This window comes from Anthonomus grandis, chromosome 9, assembly GCF_022605725.1.
Source record: "Anthonomus grandis grandis chromosome 9, icAntGran1.3, whole genome shotgun sequence".
Taxonomy (NCBI): domain Eukaryota; kingdom Metazoa; phylum Arthropoda; class Insecta; order Coleoptera; family Curculionidae; genus Anthonomus; species Anthonomus grandis.
Genome location: NC_065554.1, coordinates 23245886 through 23268986, shown reverse-complemented (window position 1 = coordinate 23268986; position 23101 = coordinate 23245886). Strand labels below are relative to the sequence as shown.

At 30.6% G+C, this 23101-nt stretch overlaps 1 protein-coding gene across 4 annotated transcripts in view; it reads left to right on the top strand.

Annotated features, from left to right (window-relative positions):
- The first annotated feature begins 223 nt into the window (after positions 1-223).
- LOC126740711 (leucine-rich repeat and calponin homology domain-containing protein) overlaps positions 224-23101 on the top strand; it is an 87550-nt gene continuing 64672 nt past the window's right edge. For 2 of the 4 annotated variants that reach the window (XR_007661975.1, XM_050446841.1), the window contains exon 1: positions 224-542. Coding sequence is in view for 3 of the 4 variants with exons in the window: in XM_050446841.1 (XP_050302798.1) it covers positions 365-542 (178 nt within the window). In the remaining variant the exon portion in view is untranslated. The remainder of the gene's footprint in view (positions 543-23101) is intronic. The other 2 variants (XM_050446844.1, XM_050446843.1) reach the window with 1 other exon arrangement.

Genomic DNA, 23101 nt, shown 5'->3' with positions numbered 1-23101 from the left:
AACCGAGTTTCGTCTAATTTCCTGTAACTTTTTGGTGTTTTATGACAACTAATGGAAAAATTTCACTTTAAAAGTTTCCTTTTGATTTTTCTTTGAAATTTTCCTTGACTTAGAAGTTGCTAATCTACAAAGACCGCACCGAACTTCACACTACTACTACCTATCACTTGTCAATGACGTCATGTTATTCTAAAAAAACGGAAAACTCCAAAGGGGAAAATCTGTCATTGTCATTCAAAGTTTGTCTGTGGGATCCCACACGTCCTTCGCTCCGTTCCAGACGAAAATCCCGGAAAATGCCTGGAAATTAACGAAAACCGTAAATTAAACCGGTAATTTTTCGGTGCCGCGAGTGAAATGCACGATGGCAGTGTTAGTTCCCAATTTACACGGACAGAATATCCACAGTCACCTCACCAGAAGCTTGGAAAAAATTCTGGATGAGGCCCATCAGAGCGGCGAGCTAAAATTGAGCAATAGGAAGCTTAAGGATTTTCCTAAAGCGAAGGATAAATATAATTTGAGCGACACGGTTATTGCAGGTAGGGATTTTTCAGAGATTTGCATTAGTTATGAGTCATTTTCGAGAGACCACAACTGTTTGTATGATCCTTTTGTTGCTAAAGGAACTAATGAAGGGGTTCTATTTTGTATTTTTAAATAATCTGGAAAGATTTACGACTTACTATTTCTTTTTAAGAAAAAGAACTAGTGTAAGGAAGTTGTGAAGAAAGAAATTGCAGTATGTTATTGCTAGGAACCAGTATAATAACTCTTAGATCCGAGGATGTAAACATGCTTACTAATTTAACTAGTAGGTGTATAAAATACTTATAAACTGCTATACTACAAGCCTGTTTTATTTTTCAAACCAAATAACCAACAGACAATAAAATCAACAGATTTTTTTAACCTAACTTCCCACATATAGAAATTAACTTATGGAATAAATTGTATCAACAAAATTATTTCCAGTGTGGAGACTGTTACTCAAGCAAATCTTAATGAAGTTAAGGAATCATCAGATCATAGCTCTATCTCCATGTCTTTCCACATATATATTTAAAAGTGGAGAAACCAGAATACTGTCTAATAAGTAAAATGAGTCTAAATTATTTTATTTATTTATTTATCAAAGTAAAACTTCAGCTATACATAAAAATATATTAACAATTAAGTCATTAGTCTTAATAATCATAAAAAAAGTGTAATAGAGAATTGAACCTAGATAAGAAACAATATAAATTTTGATAATCAATGGTGAACAAAATATGAAAATATGATCAGCTGAAGCAGTTCCTTACATTTTACACTAAACCTATTCAATGACATAAAGAGACAAACCTGACTAGTCTTTGCACTACAGAAATTGGATTGTTGTAGGTATGCTGACTTGGAACATGAAAATTGAGAAGGCTCAAAAATTTAAAAGAATTAATCTGCCCATTAGCAAGTTTATGTAAGAAAAACATCTCACTGCAATGTCATCTAGCTTTTGAAGACCAAAAATTTTACAACCTTGAAGATAATGTGAAATATATGTGAAATATCTTTAGTAAACCTAAAGGCTAGGAGCCTGATAAACTTACCCCGGACAGCCTCTAACAAATCAATATGACACTGATAAATAGGTGACCATGTAATGCTGACTATCTAGCTGATATTCTAAACATGGTCTAAGATAAGAAAAATATAAATCTTTAAAAACCACAGGAAAAAAATCTTTAGTATGATATGAAATTAGACCAAGTTGCTGGTAAGCCTTTCATGCCATTGATAAAAAGGTGATTAAAATATAGTTGAGAATCTACAATTACACCCAAATCCCTACCTTTTTCTACCCTATTAATATTGAATGTTGTGAGCTCACCATCAGTGTTCCTCAAGGATCAGTTTTGGGGCCTATCCTTTTAATCTACATAAATGACTTACCCCTTCTGGAGCCTAGTGTGGTATTCTTTTTGTTCGCAGATGATACCACTGTGTCTACTATAAGAACAGCATACTTTGGACTTTTTCATCCTATCTCCTCTTATGCTGGTGGTGATACATACCCCAAGCATTTTTTTTTTTAAATTTATAATACAGAGAAAACCTATCAGGGTCTTGGTAGGTCTAAACCATAGAGACTGTTGTAGGGAAGCTTTCAGATTCCTTGGCATACTACTATCCCTATCCCTTCTCTCTATATACTTGAAAGCTTACTATTTGTCCATAAAACTGGACAGGGTTATCAACTCATTCAGAGGTTCACAATTATAATACCAGGTCCAAACATAAATTAATTTCCACTTACCAACATTTAGTGAGGTGTAAAAGTGGTCCAGAATATTGAGGTATTAAATTTTTCAATAAAATACTTTTAGAGCCACAGGAACTACATCATTTTGAGTTAAAAAATAAAATTAAAAAAGTTCTAGTTCAGGAATCCTTTTAGTTATTTGAAGAATTCTTGCATTACAATTTTTAACTTTTATATACCTTTAATTTAAATGACAAAATTTTAAATAGTATAGACCGATATTGTATTGTACTTTATACCTTTTGTATTGTGACTTGTGTAACTACTACTTTGTGCATTTACATTAATAAAGAATTTGAATTATTCTAATTCTTATTTATTTAACTACATAAAACAGATTACTAGACTTTTTTGAGTTATCTTCCCCAAATCCTCAAAAAAGCAATGTGGAGTCATAAACAACTAAAAATCAAAACAGATAAAAATAAACACAATGCTAATGCCAGACGATTTTTTTTTGAAATGTTGCTACTTTTAAGGATGCTATTCCTGCTAACCAGATGACCCTTGGAAATGAGAATACTATGTCAAATGTGGCAAAAACCTATTTCACTTTTTCTTTTGCTATGGTAACTTATGGTACTGTTAAAAATATTATTTTAAATTAAGAAAATAAAAACTCTCTTAATTACTAGTTGAAAAATATTTTCATTACCTCTTACAATCCTCTTTAATACTTGAAGGTAGTTCCAGTCCTTCAAAAATGTCTGTAAGAATGAACCTTCTAATCATAGATCCATTTCTTTTATTCCTGTTATTGGTAAATTGCTAGAAAAATAGTACAATCACAAATAACAAAAAAAATTTAAAATGAATAATTTATTTAATTATTTTCAGTTTGATTTTAGGACCTCTAGAAGTACAGTTGCCTCTATGTATAAACACCTTAATAAAAATAATAAACCAAAGCTTTGAAAAAAGACAATACACAGGTGTTCTATTTTGTGATTTAACAAAAGCATTTGAGTGCAACTTACCCAGTTTTTCTATAGGGAAACTGAGCAGTTATGGTTTTATTTTTTCAATTAAAAATATAATAGATTCTTATCTTGGTGAGAGGAAACAGTAAGTAAATATAGAAAAATAATTACCTATCCAATTGATGTGGGTGTCTCAGGGCTCTGTGTTGGGCCTTCATTATTCATTATCTACACAAACAAAAGTAATTATTGTTTTTGAGGTAGTTTGGAAAAAGAACATTTTAGTCTTAACAAACAAAACAGAAAACAAAGAATGTATTTTTCTCTGAAGCCTAATGCAGCAGTACCCAAAATTGATATGTCAGATATCTGGGAGTCAACCTTGACTCAAAAGCTATTACTAATTACACACAAGTAAATTGTAGAAAATTAATTTATCTTTACCTTTTCTTTTTAAAATTTTTCTGTGTAACTTATATCTTAGTTGAAAAAAAATGGAATGGAAACTTAGTATGATCCATATATTTTAGATGGGTTTATATCTTAGATAGGTTTATGAATTCTAGAAAATTGAGAAAAGTTCATCGGTAAAAAAACATAAAAAGATATTTTCACATAAATCAGGTGAATCAGGCTCATTGCCAACAACTGATCTTGTAAGCATTATCTTAAATTTATGTTTATTAATATAATTTATAGTTTATAAAAAAACTAAAGGCCTTTTTTCATCTTAAATTTAATCAACACACTGAAAAATACACTGAGCAACTAGCCAAAGAATTATATTCTAGAGCTTAGTTGCCATATAATTTATCATAAAATCTATCCAAAAAAAGTTCTTTGGAATATACTTTAAGCTTATGTCCAAGCTAAAATTTCCTATGCAATTTTAGCTTGAGGTCACATTTCACATTACATCCAGTGATTAAATATTTACATTGCAAAAAAGACTAAACTTTGGTATACTAGCATTGCCATCTTTATTGATTTTGTATTTGTTAAAATATGTAGTAAATAATTTAATAAAGTATACAATACACAATAATGTACATATCCCCATGACTAGAAATGCAGAAAATATATATTTTTTCTTTTGAATTAAGGTACTATGGATATCTAAGGTTAAGTAGAGCAGGGTAGATAAACCTATTTGTATAGGTTTTCTACACCTGGACTTCGCCTCTTTTCACAATAGTATAACTATGTTTAGGATATAATTATTTGTAAATCTAACTTAAATTGTGAAAATAAAGTCTTTATTATTATTATTATTATTACACATCGTGAATAGCACAGACTTAAAAGAGTTTCTTGCTATGGCCCAAAGGTCTTTAACAAATTACCCTTAAAAATATGTGTTCCAAGGATTTTTCAAAATGCGCTAAAAAAGCACTTGAAATCAGTTTTTTAATCAATTGAGGAAATACTTATCCATAACTTTAGTTATTTCCTAGTAACTTAAAAATTAAGTATTTTTTATATTGGAGTAACAACATAGTAGAATCAGGCAGCTGAATTGAAACTATAAGTAGTGTTTTTTAAGTATGTAACTTTTCTATACTATTTCTTAACTTTTCTATTACTATTTCTCCTTTTTTTTTAATGTTTTTTACTATTTTGAATTTCTTATGATTTGTATTAGATAAAATCTATGTGCCATATATGTAGGTATTTTTTATTTTACATACAGTTTTATACTATTGACATGTGTAAAAAATTTGTATTTTGATAACATGAATATACTACTCTTCTCTTCTCCACTGTTTACCCCATACTTGCAATCAAATTAATTTTGTACAAATTGCATATCCTATAATAGATGGAGTTTGTTAAGATTCTCTCATCTAAAATATCTGAAAATTTTTACTTTTCCTTGTTTCCTGTATGTCTTTTATAATAGTAACTCTAAATGTTTATTTATTTGTAATTATATTTGCTTTATAGCCTAATTAAATTCTTAAATCTGAAGTACTAAAGACACAATTAAAAAACCATAAAATAACAGTACCTACATCTAGTAATTACTCACATTTACACATTTCAGAAACAAATCTAAAGCCTATGTGTTTATAAGGCATCTTAATTTTATCAGGCAAATATTTACAAAAACTGGCTTTGTTTGTACTTTGTGTATGCTATTAAGAAATACAGTTATATGCTTTGACTATAAACATAGTTTTATGTCTGTATGGGTGTAAAGTCAGTTGTTGGTCAATAATTATATTTGCATTTTATGACAATATATCTTTCACATTAGTCTGTCTCAGAAATTATGAAATCTCTTATGTCTTTTACATACCAGATATCTTTAGGGGAAACCACAGTATAAAGTTTGTACAATAAAATAACTTTGAAAGGGTATCCAAAAATAGCAACATTGGCTTAAGGCAACTATTTTGCATAAGTTATTCTTTTTTCCAATTCCTATATTAGGATATTGACTTCTTCTTTAAATTAAATATTTTCTTTTGCATGTCTACTTTACAGAGAATAAAAATGGCTTGTTCTCATGCAAACATGTCCTTAATCTATAAGCTTATTAAGTTGTCTGAATACTCAGCACATTTTTTCCTGTAAATTTATTGTGAATTACTTTGATTTGTAAAACTAAGTTTTAATATTAAATTTGAATTAATCACTTCAAAATTGTTCATGCTCCATTGGCAACAATGTAAAAATACATTGAACCACACACACACACACATAATAGAATTGCAATAAAGCAGCCACATGGCTACTTATTGACCTATATTGATTTTTAATATCATCGGTGAGGTATTATTGTTATGCTATGGCTCTCATTAAAAAATCAACTATTGCAACATAACTGTACAATAAAAGCCATATAATTGATTAAATACCTCATTTTGTTTAAGTTTTATGGTATATATCAGTGATTAATAACAGTTGTTAAGGGGTTTTCTATAATTTTAAGTAAACAGATTTCCCTAGGAGAGTAACCTAAACATTTTTATTTCATAATACTTTTCTGAGAAAATTGAGAAACTGGATTTTGGCTGGCTGCCAGGAATTTCAAATTTGATTTCTTACATGTTGCATGTTCTTTTATTCTTTTGGCTCCAGTTCAATTTACTTGCACTTGTAAAGTAAGGATTACTGCGGAGCAGTTTATTTTGGTACATTTATAATCAATAATACACATCCATAAAGAGAATAGTACTCATTAATAAAATAAAGCGAACAACTGCTATAGGAGGGATTTTAAGAAATCTGTTTCAGAAAAACACCTAATAATTCATTCATAATATGGGTACATATGATGTAACTATAATTCTCATTTAATAATAGCATATCAATCTCTAAACCCACAGAGTACGTATTACAGATTATCAAAAGATTTGCACTTAATTGCTATGCAGGAAGTAATATTATGAGAGCGGAAAGCCGCAATAACGATGACGCAATTTTGACATCAATATGTTTATTTATTACTGTTATCCTTTGCCCACCCATATTGGGAACTCAAGTGGATTATAGATAAAAATTATTGCATTAGTGGATTTCTGAGTTTTTTTTATGGCAATTTAGCTTAATCTAGGGAGCACATGATTGAAATAGATATTGGAAAAAAAGAGTTTAAAAACTCTAAATTCAGTGTTTTTTTTGGAACTTGAAGAGGAGTTTCACTAGTTACCAATATAACTAGTGGAAGTCAGGTTCTGCTTACTGGAAAATATTGTCTGATGCTTTCTACAAACCATACATTTTCAGGCAAATACTTACATGGAAAGTTAAAATTCTTTGTGTAGTAATAAGAAAATTTAGAATTCTCTGTTGTAAACTGAAGATGAAGTTGGCAATAAGAGATACTAGACCAAGAATTAGAAGGGTCTGAGTGTATTGGAGGATGAGTACTTAAGGCTTGGCATATTGGTCTTTTATCTGTTAAATGAATATCAGATCTAAATTAGTATTAAACATCGAGAATTCCACCACAGGAAATATGTCAAACAATAGATGTATCATCTCAGAAAAAGTGTACTATTATTGTGGGGACAAAAAGAGTGTTAAGGCACCCTCTATGATATTTAACTACAATTCACTTCACTAATCTTAAACATAAAAAACTACTTCCAAAAGGTGTTTTTCTCATTTGGATTCATATGTGAGAATGTTCCTTTGCCACATCAGAAGCTTAATTGGTGATTAGAGAGAATCTGCTTAAGACTTCTCTTTATTAGGTGCTTGAGCATGGAAATGACTTCATTATAATAATTTAACAGAGATCTTCTGATTTCAGGAACATCATATGGTTGTAAGTAGATTAGAGACAATTGTAACGTCCTCTAAGACTAGGTAATTAAAGGGATTGATTACAGCTATATTAATGGAAATCAGGTTTCACTAAATATATTGAAGTCTCTCCATTAAAAGAATTTAATTTTTATCATCATACAACAGAACTGTATCCATAGCGCACAATTTTACTTCCATCTGTGAAATATGGTGAAAATGAAATTATTTCTTGAATAAAGTAAATCAATCCTTCTTTCACTATAACTTGTTAAATATAAGACAATTGTATATATAAGAATGTTGTTGTATATAGTTTATTTTTACTATATAACCCGTTGCTAATTACAAACCCTCATAAAATCATCTATATTTTGATTGAAATTTGTCAGAGTGACCAACATCAAAAGGACACAACCACTATAAAAATGGCGGCTACCAGACAGTGGTCATTTTTGGGTATCGTGGCAATATACATTAGCAGTCCAGGTATATTTATGAACTTGACTGTGAATCACGGAACAAGGTCACTTAAAAATGCCAAGTATACTATTCCAACAGTATTATTTGCATCTACTCAAAGACATATTTCGTTTATACTACCTAAAGTAGTAAACAAACTTCCAAATGAAATAACAGTCACTAAAACTAACATTCTCTAAAAAATTAGTAAATGCAATAATTTCTAGGCCAGAATTTTTAATTCAGGTTTCACAAGACTTTGGTCCATTGTGCTCCAGAATTCTACAATAACTTGTTAATTGATGTCTACTTTTTGGGAAATAAATACTCTTTCATTTTGACTATACATATTTGGAGATCATAGTGAGGAGTGATGATTGCCTTAGGATTTATATAGGGTTTTACTGTTACTCAATATATTAAACAAGTAGGTACAAAAAAGATTTATTGAATGAGGTTGATTATGTACTGAAATCCAATCTTCCCAGTCAGTTCCCATGAAACTATTGATGTTAAAACTAAACTCTCGGGAAGTTGGATGGAGGCGACTTGATGTTTGTTCCCTACATTCTTCTTAATGATCATATTGAGTGAAATTGCCTTCAATTAAGTGTAAATTACTCCAAAAATAGCCAAATAATTTATTTTGATATATAATAGCTGTTGCTTTAACATTTCTCTATATTAGAAATTAATGATTAATAGGATAATAGATTGCAATACAGAAATATCTATCTTCTAGAAGTCGGACTGTAAAAATCTAAATTATTATTTTTCCCAGTAATCACATAAACTGTTTTCACAGGTTGGATAAACATGATTTTATCTCTTTTTCCCTGCTGCAATAGCAAACTATGAGTGGGCTGATAATATAGGGTTCTGATAACAGATAAATCTCAAAGTAAACAGTGATTCTAACTGGTACACTCATATGCAGGAAAAGTAGCTTTAAGCAAGAAATATACTACATAAGTGCGACATAAAAAAACTGGTTTTCCAACTATGAAGGAGCTAAATAACGCACGTGTTCGATGAAAATTTCTAGCATTTAATGATAAAATGCAATAAACGAAACAAGTTCGCGTGCCGAACAACCAATCATTTTTAATGTATAGATTTCTCTTGATTAATGTACCCGGGGGGGCGATTTGCACCAATAAAGTTTTGATAATTCGGATCGCGCGAGCTCGCAAGGGTTAAATGACCTTATGGGCTATTTTCGACTGGGCGAGGTGTGTCAGAGCGAAACCACGCGATAATTAAATGCATAGAACTGAAATACCGAGGAGGGTTAATAAGTGTTTGTTGAAAATTAAACCTAGAGCTGAAGATTTCGTTTTTTTTTCTTGATTAATACCACACGCCTTGGCCCCATGGGACGTCCGTCAATTCAATACAACAATGGATTTTATATGTAAATCTGTTGGGTATATCCTTCGTTATGAGACAAGAGGTGAATTTCAATCAGTTTTTGGCGGCACGGTGACTGTTTTTGATGGTGGTACGTTAAAGTTGGTGGTGTTTGTTAAGAAAATTATTATTTAGATGATATCTGGAATTATTCATTCATGTTTGGTACCAATGCCTCATTTCGAGCCCTAAGGTAACAAAAAAGAATGATTTAATTTTGTAATTCTTGAACAAGTTAGAAGTTAAATTTTCATTCTTATATCTTAATCTCAGTTTGAGGTATCGCAATAAATGAAAATGAAATGACTCAGTAAATTTAAAAATATACAAGGTGTCCCACTTAAGGTGGAAACAAGCTAATACATTGGTTGTTTATTTCGCGAGTCTTACATTTTTGGTAAGAGTCTCTATGGTTTTTAATGCGCAGATTTTGCCAAGGGTAGAAATGCGATCCCTCCCTCGTTCATTTTACAGGAACTGAATAATTCAAATAGAGGTTGGATTCAGGTAGTTTACTAACTACCTTTAAGAGACTATTTATTTTAAATCTGTTAAATTATATTGAATCCTCCTTACCCAAGATAGTTAAGTTCTAATTTTCTTAAATCAGTACCTTTTCCGCAAAACCTAAGTTTCTTGCGCTAAATTTTACAGGAACTGAATAACTCTCATAGGGGGTGATTTAGATTTTAAAGCAAATTTAATTTTTTCTTGGTAAAATAGGTACCAAAATATCAAACTAATAAAATGTCAAACATTTTCCTTTAATGATATTTATATTCATTTGTATATGTTGTTATTGTGGTTCTTTTTTTTGTATTGGTTAGTGTATATTTTATTATTTTTTTTTTTGTAAAAACAATTAGGAGCACATGCAGATATTCGAAAGGTGCATAATATTAAAATTTTGTATGTCTATGTTATGCATTATATTTATGTATGTGGATATATATATGAAGTTAAATAAATAATTACAAAAAAGTTGGACTTGTTTGACAGTTTTGCTCAAAAACATTAAGCATGTTTAGTTTTGCAGCCACAGGTCTAAGGACTTTTTGATACCTCATTAGTTTCCTCACGTTTTAATCAGATTTGATATTTTTCGATTTAAGAGTAAATTACCTTTAAGAGACTATTTATTTTAAATCTGTTAAATTATATTGAATCCTCCTTACCCAAGATAGTTAAGTTCTAATTTTCTTAAATCAGTACCTTTTCCGCAAAACCTAAGTCTCTTGCGCAAAATTTTACAGGCACTGAATAACTGTCGAGTGATGTCGATTTTAAAGCAAATTTAATGTTTTATCAATAAAATACTAAAATATCAAACTAATATAATGTGAAACATTTTCTTTTAATGATATTTACAAAAAAAGTTTGGACTTGTTTAGTTTTGCAATAAATCTAAGGAGACAAAGTCAAAAAGTAGCTTTATTGGTAACTAACAAAATAATGTTGTGTATAAAGCCTTATCTCTTAATCCTTAATTTCTAATCTATTTTAATTTCTAAGTTAGTCAATATACGCAAAACACATTTATTATTCTTTTACTTTTAAGTTGCATATGAAATAATAGAGGGTAAACTTCATCTAAACCGATGTAGGACATAGAAGTTTTAGTCAAATAACATAAAAAACTATGAAAAATCTTTCATAGTATTATATGACCGAGTAAAATACAGTTTCTCTCTAAACTTTTTATGAACAAGGCACACAGTCTTCAGAGTTAAGATGCAATACAATGTATAGGACAGAGCAATGAAGGAACAGTGGCCTACAAGACTGTCGAATTTTAGAACAACACATCTCACGCAGTGCCCGTTTTTGTAATAAGAATACTGAGTGAAGTATTCTGAACAAGACTTCCAGAATGGAATACCATAACGAAAATGTGATTAGATTAAAGAGAAATATGCCATACAAGCCAATCCCAGGTTGAATGATATAATTTGAAGATCATAGCAACCAGAAGAAAGTTTTCTGTTTAACTGAATTATGTGGTTTTCAAATTTTAAGGAATCACCAATGTACAGGCCCAGGAACTTTATTGGTACAGTTTTATTGTTACCTAAGTCACACTTAAAGTTCAGAATATTAGTTTTGGAAATATTGAGCACGAGACTATTGGAATTACACCGTTCCTCCAGACACTGCATATCGCGCACTCGTTAAGTTTTGGGAGAAATTTACTATTTGTCGGTAAAGAAAATAAAACAAATATACTGAAATATACAAAACTAACTTTATTTAGAAAAAATAGGACGTAACAAGACTAAATATTATGTATTGCTTGGTCTTCATCAATTCTTCATTACCGTTTATTGGGTCCAATTATTTTCGGGTCCAATTCTTGTACCAATCTAAGTTCTTCTCAATTTTCTCCAAAATGTGTCCAAAATAGAGTTCTCACATGGCTAATTTTTTTGTATAAAGACACTTAAGGCACCTGAATTTTGTAGAGGTTTTTCCTGTTTTAATTAAATTTTGTTTTGAACTTCCAATATTAGTTTTACAGTTTGGTTAAGTTTATATTCCTATATTTTATTTTCGCCAAAAATATTCTTTTATACTCACTTATTTTATCCAGCTTTTTGTACATTTTTCGAAGTTCTTTAACATTGTAAAGTTTCTAGTCAAAATTCAGACTTTTTTCTGAGCTTTCTTGCAACTACTTGAAAACCCTTAAAATCGTCAAAAATTTAAATATGATCGTAAATTGTGACTTGGTTTTTATAAAATATAGCTTAATTTAAGCTTGTGTTGAACTTGTATTTTTCTTCAAATCAATCGATATTTGCTATTGTTTCAATATTATGAGACTTATTGAGTTTTGAAATAAAATAATAAATTCACAGCCCAATTTAGTATGGCAGATATCAGTACTCAACAAGTACAGTACTCAATTTCAGAATATTGTGGAGTTGTTAAGTTTTGCGGGCATGCTCCTCAAGTTTATACTTACGACGCAACTAGAAAAAACTAAAACATCTTCGACTAAACCACCACAGTTTCTAACGCATTTTTTCATAAATTTTCCTATTTCTTAAACTTTTTGCAATTCTTGTCTATAAATTTGTTCAAATGCTTGTCTAATTAGAGTTTATGATTCTTCTAATGTTCGTGAACGTGTTTTTCACACCTTATTTTTTATAGTATTCCACAGAAATAAATCCAGAGGAGTGAGGTCTGGAGATCTAGGGGGCAATGCTACGAGGCATATATTCTTAATATTCTCTCTACAACTTACCGGCAAAGAGTATAAATATTTAGAAACTCACATGACCATGGAAACAAAATAATATTATTTTTAAGGCACGTGTTGAAATTCAATTAATCAATTATAAGCTTTATTGTCATAAAAAATTTTGTTGACAAAGCTGTAAAAAAAAAATTAAAAAAAAAATGAACAAATCATAATATAGTAAGAATGCAACAAAACTAACTTAATTTTACATATACATCGATAAAATATTAAAACTTTAACATTAAAGCATGTTCAAAAAGGACACAGTACATTTAAAATCTCTCTGCTAAAAAGTCTCCTATTTCATAGTAGCCTTTTGCAACAAGCAATCCTTTTACATTTTTCGAAAGAGCTTTTTATTATGAATCTCTTTGATATCTACAGGAAGATTATTATACAGCTTTTTACCATCGAAAATAAAAGATTTTTTTATTGATGTACTGTTGGGTACAGGTAAAGTTACATCATTGGCCCTTCTACTGCTATATTCATGTCTTTCTGTTACATTGCTGTAGTTTCTATATTTTTTATGAATAAGACAAACGTATTCCAAAAAGGAATAAAGAAGGCAGAGTTAAGATTTTGAGTGAAATGAAAAGTTCTTTGTATGAATCCCTGGCTCCAATTTTGCAGATGTATCTGATAGCCCTTTTTTGCAACACAAAGACACTTTTGAAAAGTTGGTCACAACATGCACCGCAGAAACATAATCCATACCTTAGATTTGATTCAATTAATACAAAATAAGTATAAATATAATAAGTATAATAATAACAAGTTAATAAAATGTATACAGGTCTAGAATCAATATGCATTTTAAGTTTAGCAGAAAAAGTAGAAATAGTGAGATTAGTAGGAGAGAATTCAAGATCATGTCAATTCTGATAACTTAATATCGTATACACCATGGTGTCTAAAGTAAATCGAATGTTCAAAAGAATGCAAGAATTTTAAATCATTTCCGGTTGACTCCAACATCCGGTTTAAGAAGCTTTGATGGTAGGCGGAAGAGTACAGTTTTAAGATGTGCAGAAGAAATTTTATGAAGACCACAGTCTATTTTCCAATATATGATTTACTGATGAGGTGGCATTTTCTACCAATGGGACAGTATCATTTCAGAATAATAGATATTGAATTAATAATAATTCTCACTGGGTTTTTAATTGCAAAAATCAATATTCTGAGAAAGTAAATGTGTGTTGTGTTATTTTAAAAGACCATATCATTGGACCCAATTTTTTCATTGCTTTTTAAATTTTGTAGTAAGAAACAAATAAAAAAGTTCGCTGAACAAACAACTAGGATATTGCCTTATATCCATGTTTATTAGATTTAAATATAGTTTATTTTAAATGTTGTGAAAAGACCATCAGATGCACAGTAATCAACCACTCACCCACATGTTTGCCGATAATAATCCTCTTGCAACTAGAAATAACCTTGAAAATAAACGCCCCTCGTTCACAAAACAAAACGGGGAAGGTTTGATTAGTCCCTTTATAATAATGCTTTCAGTCTGGACCCCAAATTCGTGTAAGGGGGAACGCGACGGGATCGATATAGGAAGCACATGTCTGCTTTAATTTGTACTTTTTCGCTTTTCCCAATGAATTTAAAGCTATATTTAGATGGTGGCTAAAGGTCACAATCTGAATAGGCTATAGCGTTGCTGCCCGACCTTCTAATCTAACTGACCCGATAACATTTCGTGAAAGATCAAAGGGCTAAACCATTGATAATATCAGGATGAAATTTCCGGCTTTTTTTTTTGAAATATTGTCGTTGTCCGTGAGTTTTTCAAGAGACATCCATCGACCTGGGAAAGAACTCGTTTTTAAAGATTGAAGGTGTGCTGAAAGGTATTTACACTCTGGCCTTTTATGGGATGTTGTTTCTTGCCTAATAGCGTCGTATATTGTAATTTTTTTTTGTTTCTTTTTCATACGTACATAAATCATGACAATATACGGTGGCAGCGTAATAATGTCAGAACAACAAGTATATGGTTCGGATTAATTTGCTTTTTTAAATATACACCCGACAAACACTGTTTAATGTATATTACATGCATAAAATTGCGTTTACAGGCTTGAAAACATATAAAACGATGTAATCGGTCTTGTTTAAACATTTGCTTTAAGTGACCCATAACTGGTGAGCTCGGTTTATCAGTTTGAACAAAAATGCGACGGCTTTTGATAAATATTTAGGTTTGAACGTGCATTTAGGCAAATGATGTTTTAGTACCGGAGTTTCGGCACGTCACCGTTGAGGCTTTAATGAAAATTTTATTTTGATCTGAAAACCTTAAATAGATACCGTCAAAGGTTGAAAATGTATTTCAAAAATGACCGTTAAAATTCGTTAATTGACTTACTCTGCTAGGAGAATAATATACCACTCGACACAGGGTTGTGATTTTAGAGGGGCACTTAATTCTGATCGTAATCCCTTATAACCCTTTAATTATTTATTTATTTAACATCTTACAAACACCTAAAGGTACATACATGCAAGGAAAGCAATAACGACTATAGTTACAAAATAATATAACACCTATAAATTATACTAGCCAAAAATTAACACAAAAATCTCCCTGCATCTTGACCTTAGATTAATATATTAAGAAGTCTTATATTTATCAATTCTATCAAATAACATCAGTCTTTATATCTAATATTTTTGATAATGTACCTAGTAAATAAACAACACGCAAATGGTGCTTTAGTACTGGAGTTTCAGCACGTCACCGTTAATGCTTTAATGAAAATGTTATTTTGATCTGAAAACCTTAAATAGATACCGTCAAAGGTTGAAAATGTATTTCGAAAATTACCGTAAAAAATACGTTAATTGACTTACTCTGCTAGGAGAGTAATATACCATTTGACACAGGGCTGTCATTTTAGTGGCGACTTAATTCTGATCCTAATCCCTTATAACCCTTAAATTATTTATTTATTTATTCAACATCTTACAAACACCTGAAGGTACTTAGATGTAAGGGATAACTACTAACTAAAATCTACAAAATAATATAACACCTATAGATTATACTAGCATTAACCAATGTTAGATAATTGCTCTTTAACAGATGACAGTTTTCAGCCAAAAATATTTAAACCAGAGAAAGTTACTGCGCAAGTTAACACAAAAATCTCCCTGCATCTGGTCCTTAGATTGATATTAGGTCTTATATTTATCAATTCTATAAAATAACATCAGTCATTACATCTAATATTATTGATGATATACCTAGTAAATAAATAACATGGCGGCTTTAATTTTCTTTGAACACATGTTGAAACTTAAAACTAGCTAACATTGCATTCTAAGATATTAAGTAGGGATGTTACAAAGCAAAATAAGAAGAAATCCAAGTTTGCAAAGTCAAATATATCAATTTTCCCAACCCAACCCACACTCCTTAATAGAAAATAAATTTCATGGGCTTTCTTTCAATATCTGGAATCGAATTATCGGTGACCTAATGATTATCGGTGGAATCTAATTGCGCCACATGTTTTTTCCACCTAGACCTCATGGAGAAGAATATTAAAGGTTTTTGGAATTTGTTTTACCTTGACTTTTAGAAGAACTTTCAGTCCTGGAAATGTTTTGTATGTGATAAATGCACGACAGGGCTCCACCACACTTGTAATTGAGAGCAAACCCACATATTGATGACATGGATTTTCAGACCTCCGAAAACAACCTTTTTCAGTGGTTTTTGGCAAATACTCTTTCCTTTAAAACTTAAAAACTTAACTTTACCTTGAGACATAATACAGTTGATCATCCTACTATCTCAAATTGTGCAAAGGAGGCTAAATTTCTTGGTGTTACCTCTATTTTTATTTAGAACTTTGGCAAACATAACCTCTCTGCAAATCCTTCTTACAGCATACCATAGTAATTTTCCATAGTATGCTATTTTGTCATGGGGCCATATAGACAAGGTGTTTGGGCAGCAGAAAAAATGCATTCGTATCCTAAATGGACTGGGATATCGTGAAGATTGCAGGCAATCATTTAAGAGGCCTAAAATCTTGATCCTACCTTCTGTTTACATTCTACGTGTGCTTGCTGCATGTCCATCAAAACTTAAATCTCTATAAAACTCATGAACACTTTCACAACTATCCAACTAGAAGAAACTGAACAGATCTTGTGCCAGATTTTAACCGACTTGAAAGGTCCAGAAACGGAACCAGGTATTTAGCCGCAAAGTTTTTTAATTGTATTCCAACAGGTGTTAAGGCAAAGGGCGAGTAAAAAACTGCCTTTTAATGAATGCCTTCTATTTATTTGAGAAGTACTTTCAATCATGTTTTAACTTTGTTTTGTAATGTCTGTGCACATATGTGTTTGTAATTGGAGTTTTATAATTTTTAAATGTAATAATTTTATATTTTTTACTTTTTTAGTACATATACCTTGACCTGTAAAAATATTGTTTACGAATAAATGAAATAAAATGAAACAAACTCTGGCCTCCTCGCTCGCCCGACATGTGTTCCTTAGATTATTTTTTTCTGGGGGCACCTAAAAGCGTTGGTATACAAAATTCTTATTGAAAGTGAACAGGATCTAGGAAATAGAATCATTAATTCATATGACATAATAAAAATATGCCAGATATGTTCCGGAGAGTGCGTAATTCAGTGATGAGGCAGCCAGACGGTTGTATTGACGCCGAAGGAGGCCATTTAACCAACTAACTTAAGTTAATAAAATTCGTTAGTTTACATGTTTTACTTTAGTGCTTATTTATTGTAATAATTGTTAAATTAAAAATATTTGCAAAAAAACTTATTGAGACACTAATATATTTGTATATACTTATATTTGACTGAGACAGCAATATATTTGTACGTTTGAGTAATTTATCCAGAGAGTAAAAAAATCCACAGAAGTTGTAGATATGGTTCGCGATGACATTGGGCGTAAAAACGTAGTTAAACCAGGACTAAATTAACACCCTACTAGTATAAATTACACTGCCAAATTACAACAAAATTGGATTGGATGGAAACCAATTGTTTATCTCGTAAACCGCATGTCAAATTTATTGTTTATACCTAATTACCACCATGCCTATTAGAGAAAGACAGTTTTGTTATGAAAAACATTTAATTCTTTAAAAAATATATAAAAGGTGCAAAATATTTTAAAAACATACGTTGATGATGACCATTCAAAGGCGAAACGTCAAATTTTCTATTTAATGAAACCATCTTGGGACAATTTTTCTTTAAAAGCGGAAAAAAATAAAAAACATTTTATGCAAAGTTTCGGATTTTGAATGCTACATTTTATTAGACGTTGAATACAATAGGGAAATTATAGGTTTTCTCGACTAATGGTTTACTCATATAATACCTTTTCACACCCTGGTCGCATAAGAGGCGTTTATATCTTAATTTCTATTTTCAGCTCCCCTCTTGGCAACATCTGTTCCCCAAATCGATAAAGTCTTTATATTTGGAGTGACACGTTCCGTAATAAAGGTATAATTAAATATATATGAGCATATATACAAATTTATACATGAAAAACTGTATACTTTTCATATGTCTATCCTAGTATTTTATAAATACCAACCCGTTTTGTTATAAAACCTATTCTTGAACGTTTATTGATCTTTTATTGCCCGCTTTGACTTAGTCTGGATTTGTTTTGGATTGTCTGGGCGTAGGGGACTCTAAAAATACCTCGTGGAAACCGTGAAATTTATGGGAATAGTTGAAGAAATTTTATTTTGAATGGAAACCAGGTCGATACTATCGGGGCAGTTTTAGTTTTCGCACAATGTTACTTCAAGAGGTCCAAGGATATAATCAAAAAGTCGAATTATAACTCGTGATTTGGCCTAAAAGTATCCCACAGGAAGCATTAAAATGTTTACTACCAGATTTGAAAGTTCCATAAGTTTGGGCTTCAACAGTCAAAAGTTATTAGAAATTAATTGATACAGGTGCTCATGGACTCAAAAAAGCATTTTCAAGTCAAAAAATGCATTTTTGAACCAAAAATTTACGAGTTTGGAAATTATAACAAGGAAAGAATAATAAATACTTAACATGCACATTTCATGCTTCTGAGCCTCATTAGTTATTGAAAATTAATTGGAGCAGGGAGTCATAGACTCAAAAAAAAAACATTTTCTAGATAAGTCAACTTTAAAAAATCGTAAGTCAAAAACTATTGAACTTACGAAATTGAAATTAATAACATGGAAAGCTTATAATAATAAATAGTCAACCTGCAAGTTTCATGATTCTGGGCCTCATCAGTCAAGAGTTATTAAAAATTAATTGTAGCAATGACTTATGGACTCAAAACTACAGTTTCTAGATAAGTTGACTTTAAAAAATCATAAGTCAAAAACTAATTAACTAACGAAGTTGGAATTAATAACATGGGAAGCTTACAATAATAAATACTTAACCTGCAAGTTTTATGGTTCTGGACCTCATTACTCAAGAGTTATTAAAAATTAATTGGAGCAGCGACTCATTGACTCAAAAATACGGTTTCTAGATAAGTCAACTTTAAAAAATCATAAGTTAAAAACTATTTAACTTACGAATTTGAAATTTATTACATAGGAAGCTTAATATATTTAGTACTCATTCTGCAAGTATCATCCTTATAGCACTCATCAGTCTTGAGTTATTAAAAAAAATCATTGGAGCAGTAACTCTTGGACTCAAAAATACAGTTTCTAGATAAGTCAACTTTAAAAAATCGTAAGTCAAAAACTATTTAACTTACGAATTTAAAATTTATAACATAAGAAGCTTAATATAATTAGTACTCATTCTGCAAGTTTCATCCTTATGGGACTCATCAGTCTAGAGTTATTAAAAATTCATTTGATCAAGGACTCATCGGCTCAAAAATATATTTTCTAGATAAGTCAACTTTAAGAAATCATAAGTCAAAAACTATTTAACTTACGACGTTGGAATTAATAACATGGGAAGCTTAATATAATTAATACTCAACCTGCAAGTTTCATGATTCTGGGCCTCATCAGTCAAGGGTTATAAAAAATTAATTGGAGCAGTGACTCATGGACTCAAAAAATACAGTTTCTAGATAAGTCAACTTTAAAAAATCATAAGTCAAAAACTATTTAACTTACGAAGTTGGAATTAATAACATGGGAAGCTTACAATAATAAATACTTAACCTGCAAGTTTTTTGATTCTGGACCTCATCACTCAAGAGTTATTAAAAATTAATTGGAGCAGTGACTCATGGACTCAAAAAATACAGTTTCTAGATAAGTCAACTTTAAAAAATCATAAGTCAAAAACTAATTAACTAACGAAGTTGGAATTAATAACATGGGAAGCTTACAATAATAAATACTTAACCTGCAAGTTTTATGGTTCTGGACCTCATTACTCAAGAGTTATTAAAAATTAATTGGAGCAGCGACTCATTGACTCAAAAATACGGTTTCTAGATAAGTCAACTTTAAAAAATCATAAGTTAAAAACTATTACTAACTTACGAATTTGAAATTTATTACATAGGAAGCTTGATATATTTAGTACTCATTCTGCAAGTTTCATCCTTATAGGACTCATCAGTCTTAAGTTATTAAAAAAATTCATTGGAGCAGTAACTCTTGGACTCAAAAATACAGTTTCTAGATAAGCCAACTTTAAAAAATCGTAAGTCAAAAACTATTTAACTTACGAATTTAAAATTTATAACATAAGAAGCTTAATATAATCAGTACTCATTCTGCAAGTTTCATCCTTATGGGACTCATCAGTCTAGAGTTATTAAAAATTCATTTGATCAAGGACTCATCGGCTCAAAAATATATTTTCTAGATAAGTTAACTTTAAAAAATCATAAGTCAAAAACTATTTAACTTACGAAGTTGAAATTAATAACATGGGAAGCTTAATATAATTAGTGCTCATTCTGCAAGTTTCATCCTTATAGGACTCATCAGTCTAGAGTTATTAAAAATTAATTTGAGCAAAGACTCATCGGCTCAAAAATATATTTTCTAGATAAGTCAACTTTAAAAAATCATAATTAAAAAACTATTTAACTTACGAGTTTGGAATTTATAACATAGGAAGCTTAATATATATAGTACTCATTCTGCAAGTTTCATTCTTATAGGACTCATCAGTCTTGAGTTATTAAAAATTCATTGGAGCAGTAACTCATGGACTCAAAAATACAGTTTCTAGATAAGTCAACTTTAAAAAATAATAAGTCAAAAACTATTTAACTTACGAGTTTGAAATTTATAACATAGGAAGCCTAATACAATTAGTACTCATTCTGCAAGTTTCGTCCTTATGGGACTTATCAGTATAGAGTTATTAAAAATTAATTTGAGCCAGGATTCATCGGTTCAAAAATATATTTTCTAGATAAGTTAACTTTAAAAAACCATAAGTCAAAAACTATTTAATTTACGAATTTGAAATTTCTAACCTGGAAAACTTATAATAATAAATAGTTAACCTGCAATTTTGATAATTCTGGGCCTCATCATTCAATAGTTATTAAAAATTAATTGGAGCAGTGACTCATGGACTCAAAAATACAGTTTCTAGATAAGTCAACTTTAAAAAATCATAAGTCAAAAACTATTTAACTTACGAATTTAAAATTTCTAATATGGAAAACTTAATATATGAAATAGTCAACCTACAAGTTCCATCCTTCTGGTTTTCATCAATGAAAAGTTATTTAAAGTTAATCGGTGCAGGGACACCTAAGCGTAAACTTGGTAAAATGATTAATTAATAAAATTCTGTTCAGAAATTTAAAATTTCACATCAATGGCACCATTATAAGTATCTAAATTGTCGCCCTGTATAACATTTTAAACACTTCAAGCCCTATCTACATTAAATTACATCCAAACAAACCAGTACTTTCCCATTATTCCTTGTCACTCTTAAGTATAAAAATTAATAGCAAGACATTAGTCATTCGAAAGTTGGGTCATTAAATACAAGGCCTTTAATTTCCTCAACGTTTTACGGCTGTTTCGAGTTTAAAATTAAACGTTTCGCCTAGTTAAATTCTAAACTTGAGTCTCCCATAAAAAAAAATACGTATTTTAAGATTGCCACGTGCCATCAAACCGCACAGCAGGTGCAACAAAACCCCTAAAAAGCCCTTAGGAAGTGCTTTGACATCGCAGGTAGGTAACAGACTGGCGCGACGTTTGCTTTTCGGTAATAGGAGATTAATGGCTTTTTAAAAGTCAGTAATCTGAGAGATTTTATGTAATAAAGCATAAGGTGGTATATAAGGAGTTAAATTAAGGTCGGCTTAAAACTACAGTTTATTCCCCTCTTTGTTATCTGTTCGAACAATAGAGCGCAGTGTAAATACGTAATTGTGTCTCGAACGAAAACCTCTTTTTCCGAGTTAAACTTGTTAAAAACCAGCACCATTCAGTTATTAAGTCGATTGATAAGCTCGTTAAAATGTCGACGGAACGTAAGGCTGGTAATACGATCGTTACACAACGAAAAGACACGGATTTCTTTATAATTTCATGGCTGTTGGACATGAAAGGCATACTACTTGTGTTGCTACGATGACAGACACATAACAGTACATCATTTTTAAAATAATGTTTATGTTACTGTAAGGGTGATTATTTTGATTTTTAAGCAACTTGGGTGCTCTTACGAAAAAAGGCTCTTGAAAAATTAATGTTGTAGTAGTGACACTCCATTGTATACTTTAAAATGGCAAAATATTTGCAAGAAACCAGTCTTCGGTTCAAACAACAGCCTCGTTAATTCCACAGACATCTATGTGGGATGGATGATGGTGACAATTACACAAATAATATGCTTTTAAAGATTGATCTACTAAAAAAAAAAAGATCAGTGTTAACCACTATTTATCATGAATAAATATACTCTTCTGGTAATCGGAGTGTACTGTGATTTTTTAAAACTGATACCCATGAGACTCACTTAATAGATAATGGTAAAGTGTAGGAATCAGCGCAAGGGCAAGTTAGAATAATAGGAGAGGAAAGAGACAAGACTAAAACTGACATTGAATGTGTATGATATATTGTGTGGTGTCATCTGCAAAATCAGCTCTTAAGGGACTCTATGTTTTCGAAACAATATATTAAAATAGACTGACTGTGCAATTTGACAAGTATGAAGTTAATACTTTTTCCCTGAAAACCATAATGGGATAGTTTGGAAAGAAGGGTATATGCGAGAAATAGTCAGAAGCTTAGAATATTAAATGCCTAGAATAAGCCTAACTGCAAACCATAGGTGACGAGGTGTTTGAGTTCACAATCTCTAAGATAATGATGTTAAATCGATTTTCCACTTTTCCATACAATATATACAGGGTGTTACAGAATGTACACAGACCTTAAAGAAGAAGACCACCCTTAAGAAACAGAAGATTCTGTTTCTTAAGGGTGTTAATTTTTAGGTGATTTTAAGAAGAAAAATTCAAATAAAGCCATGTCCT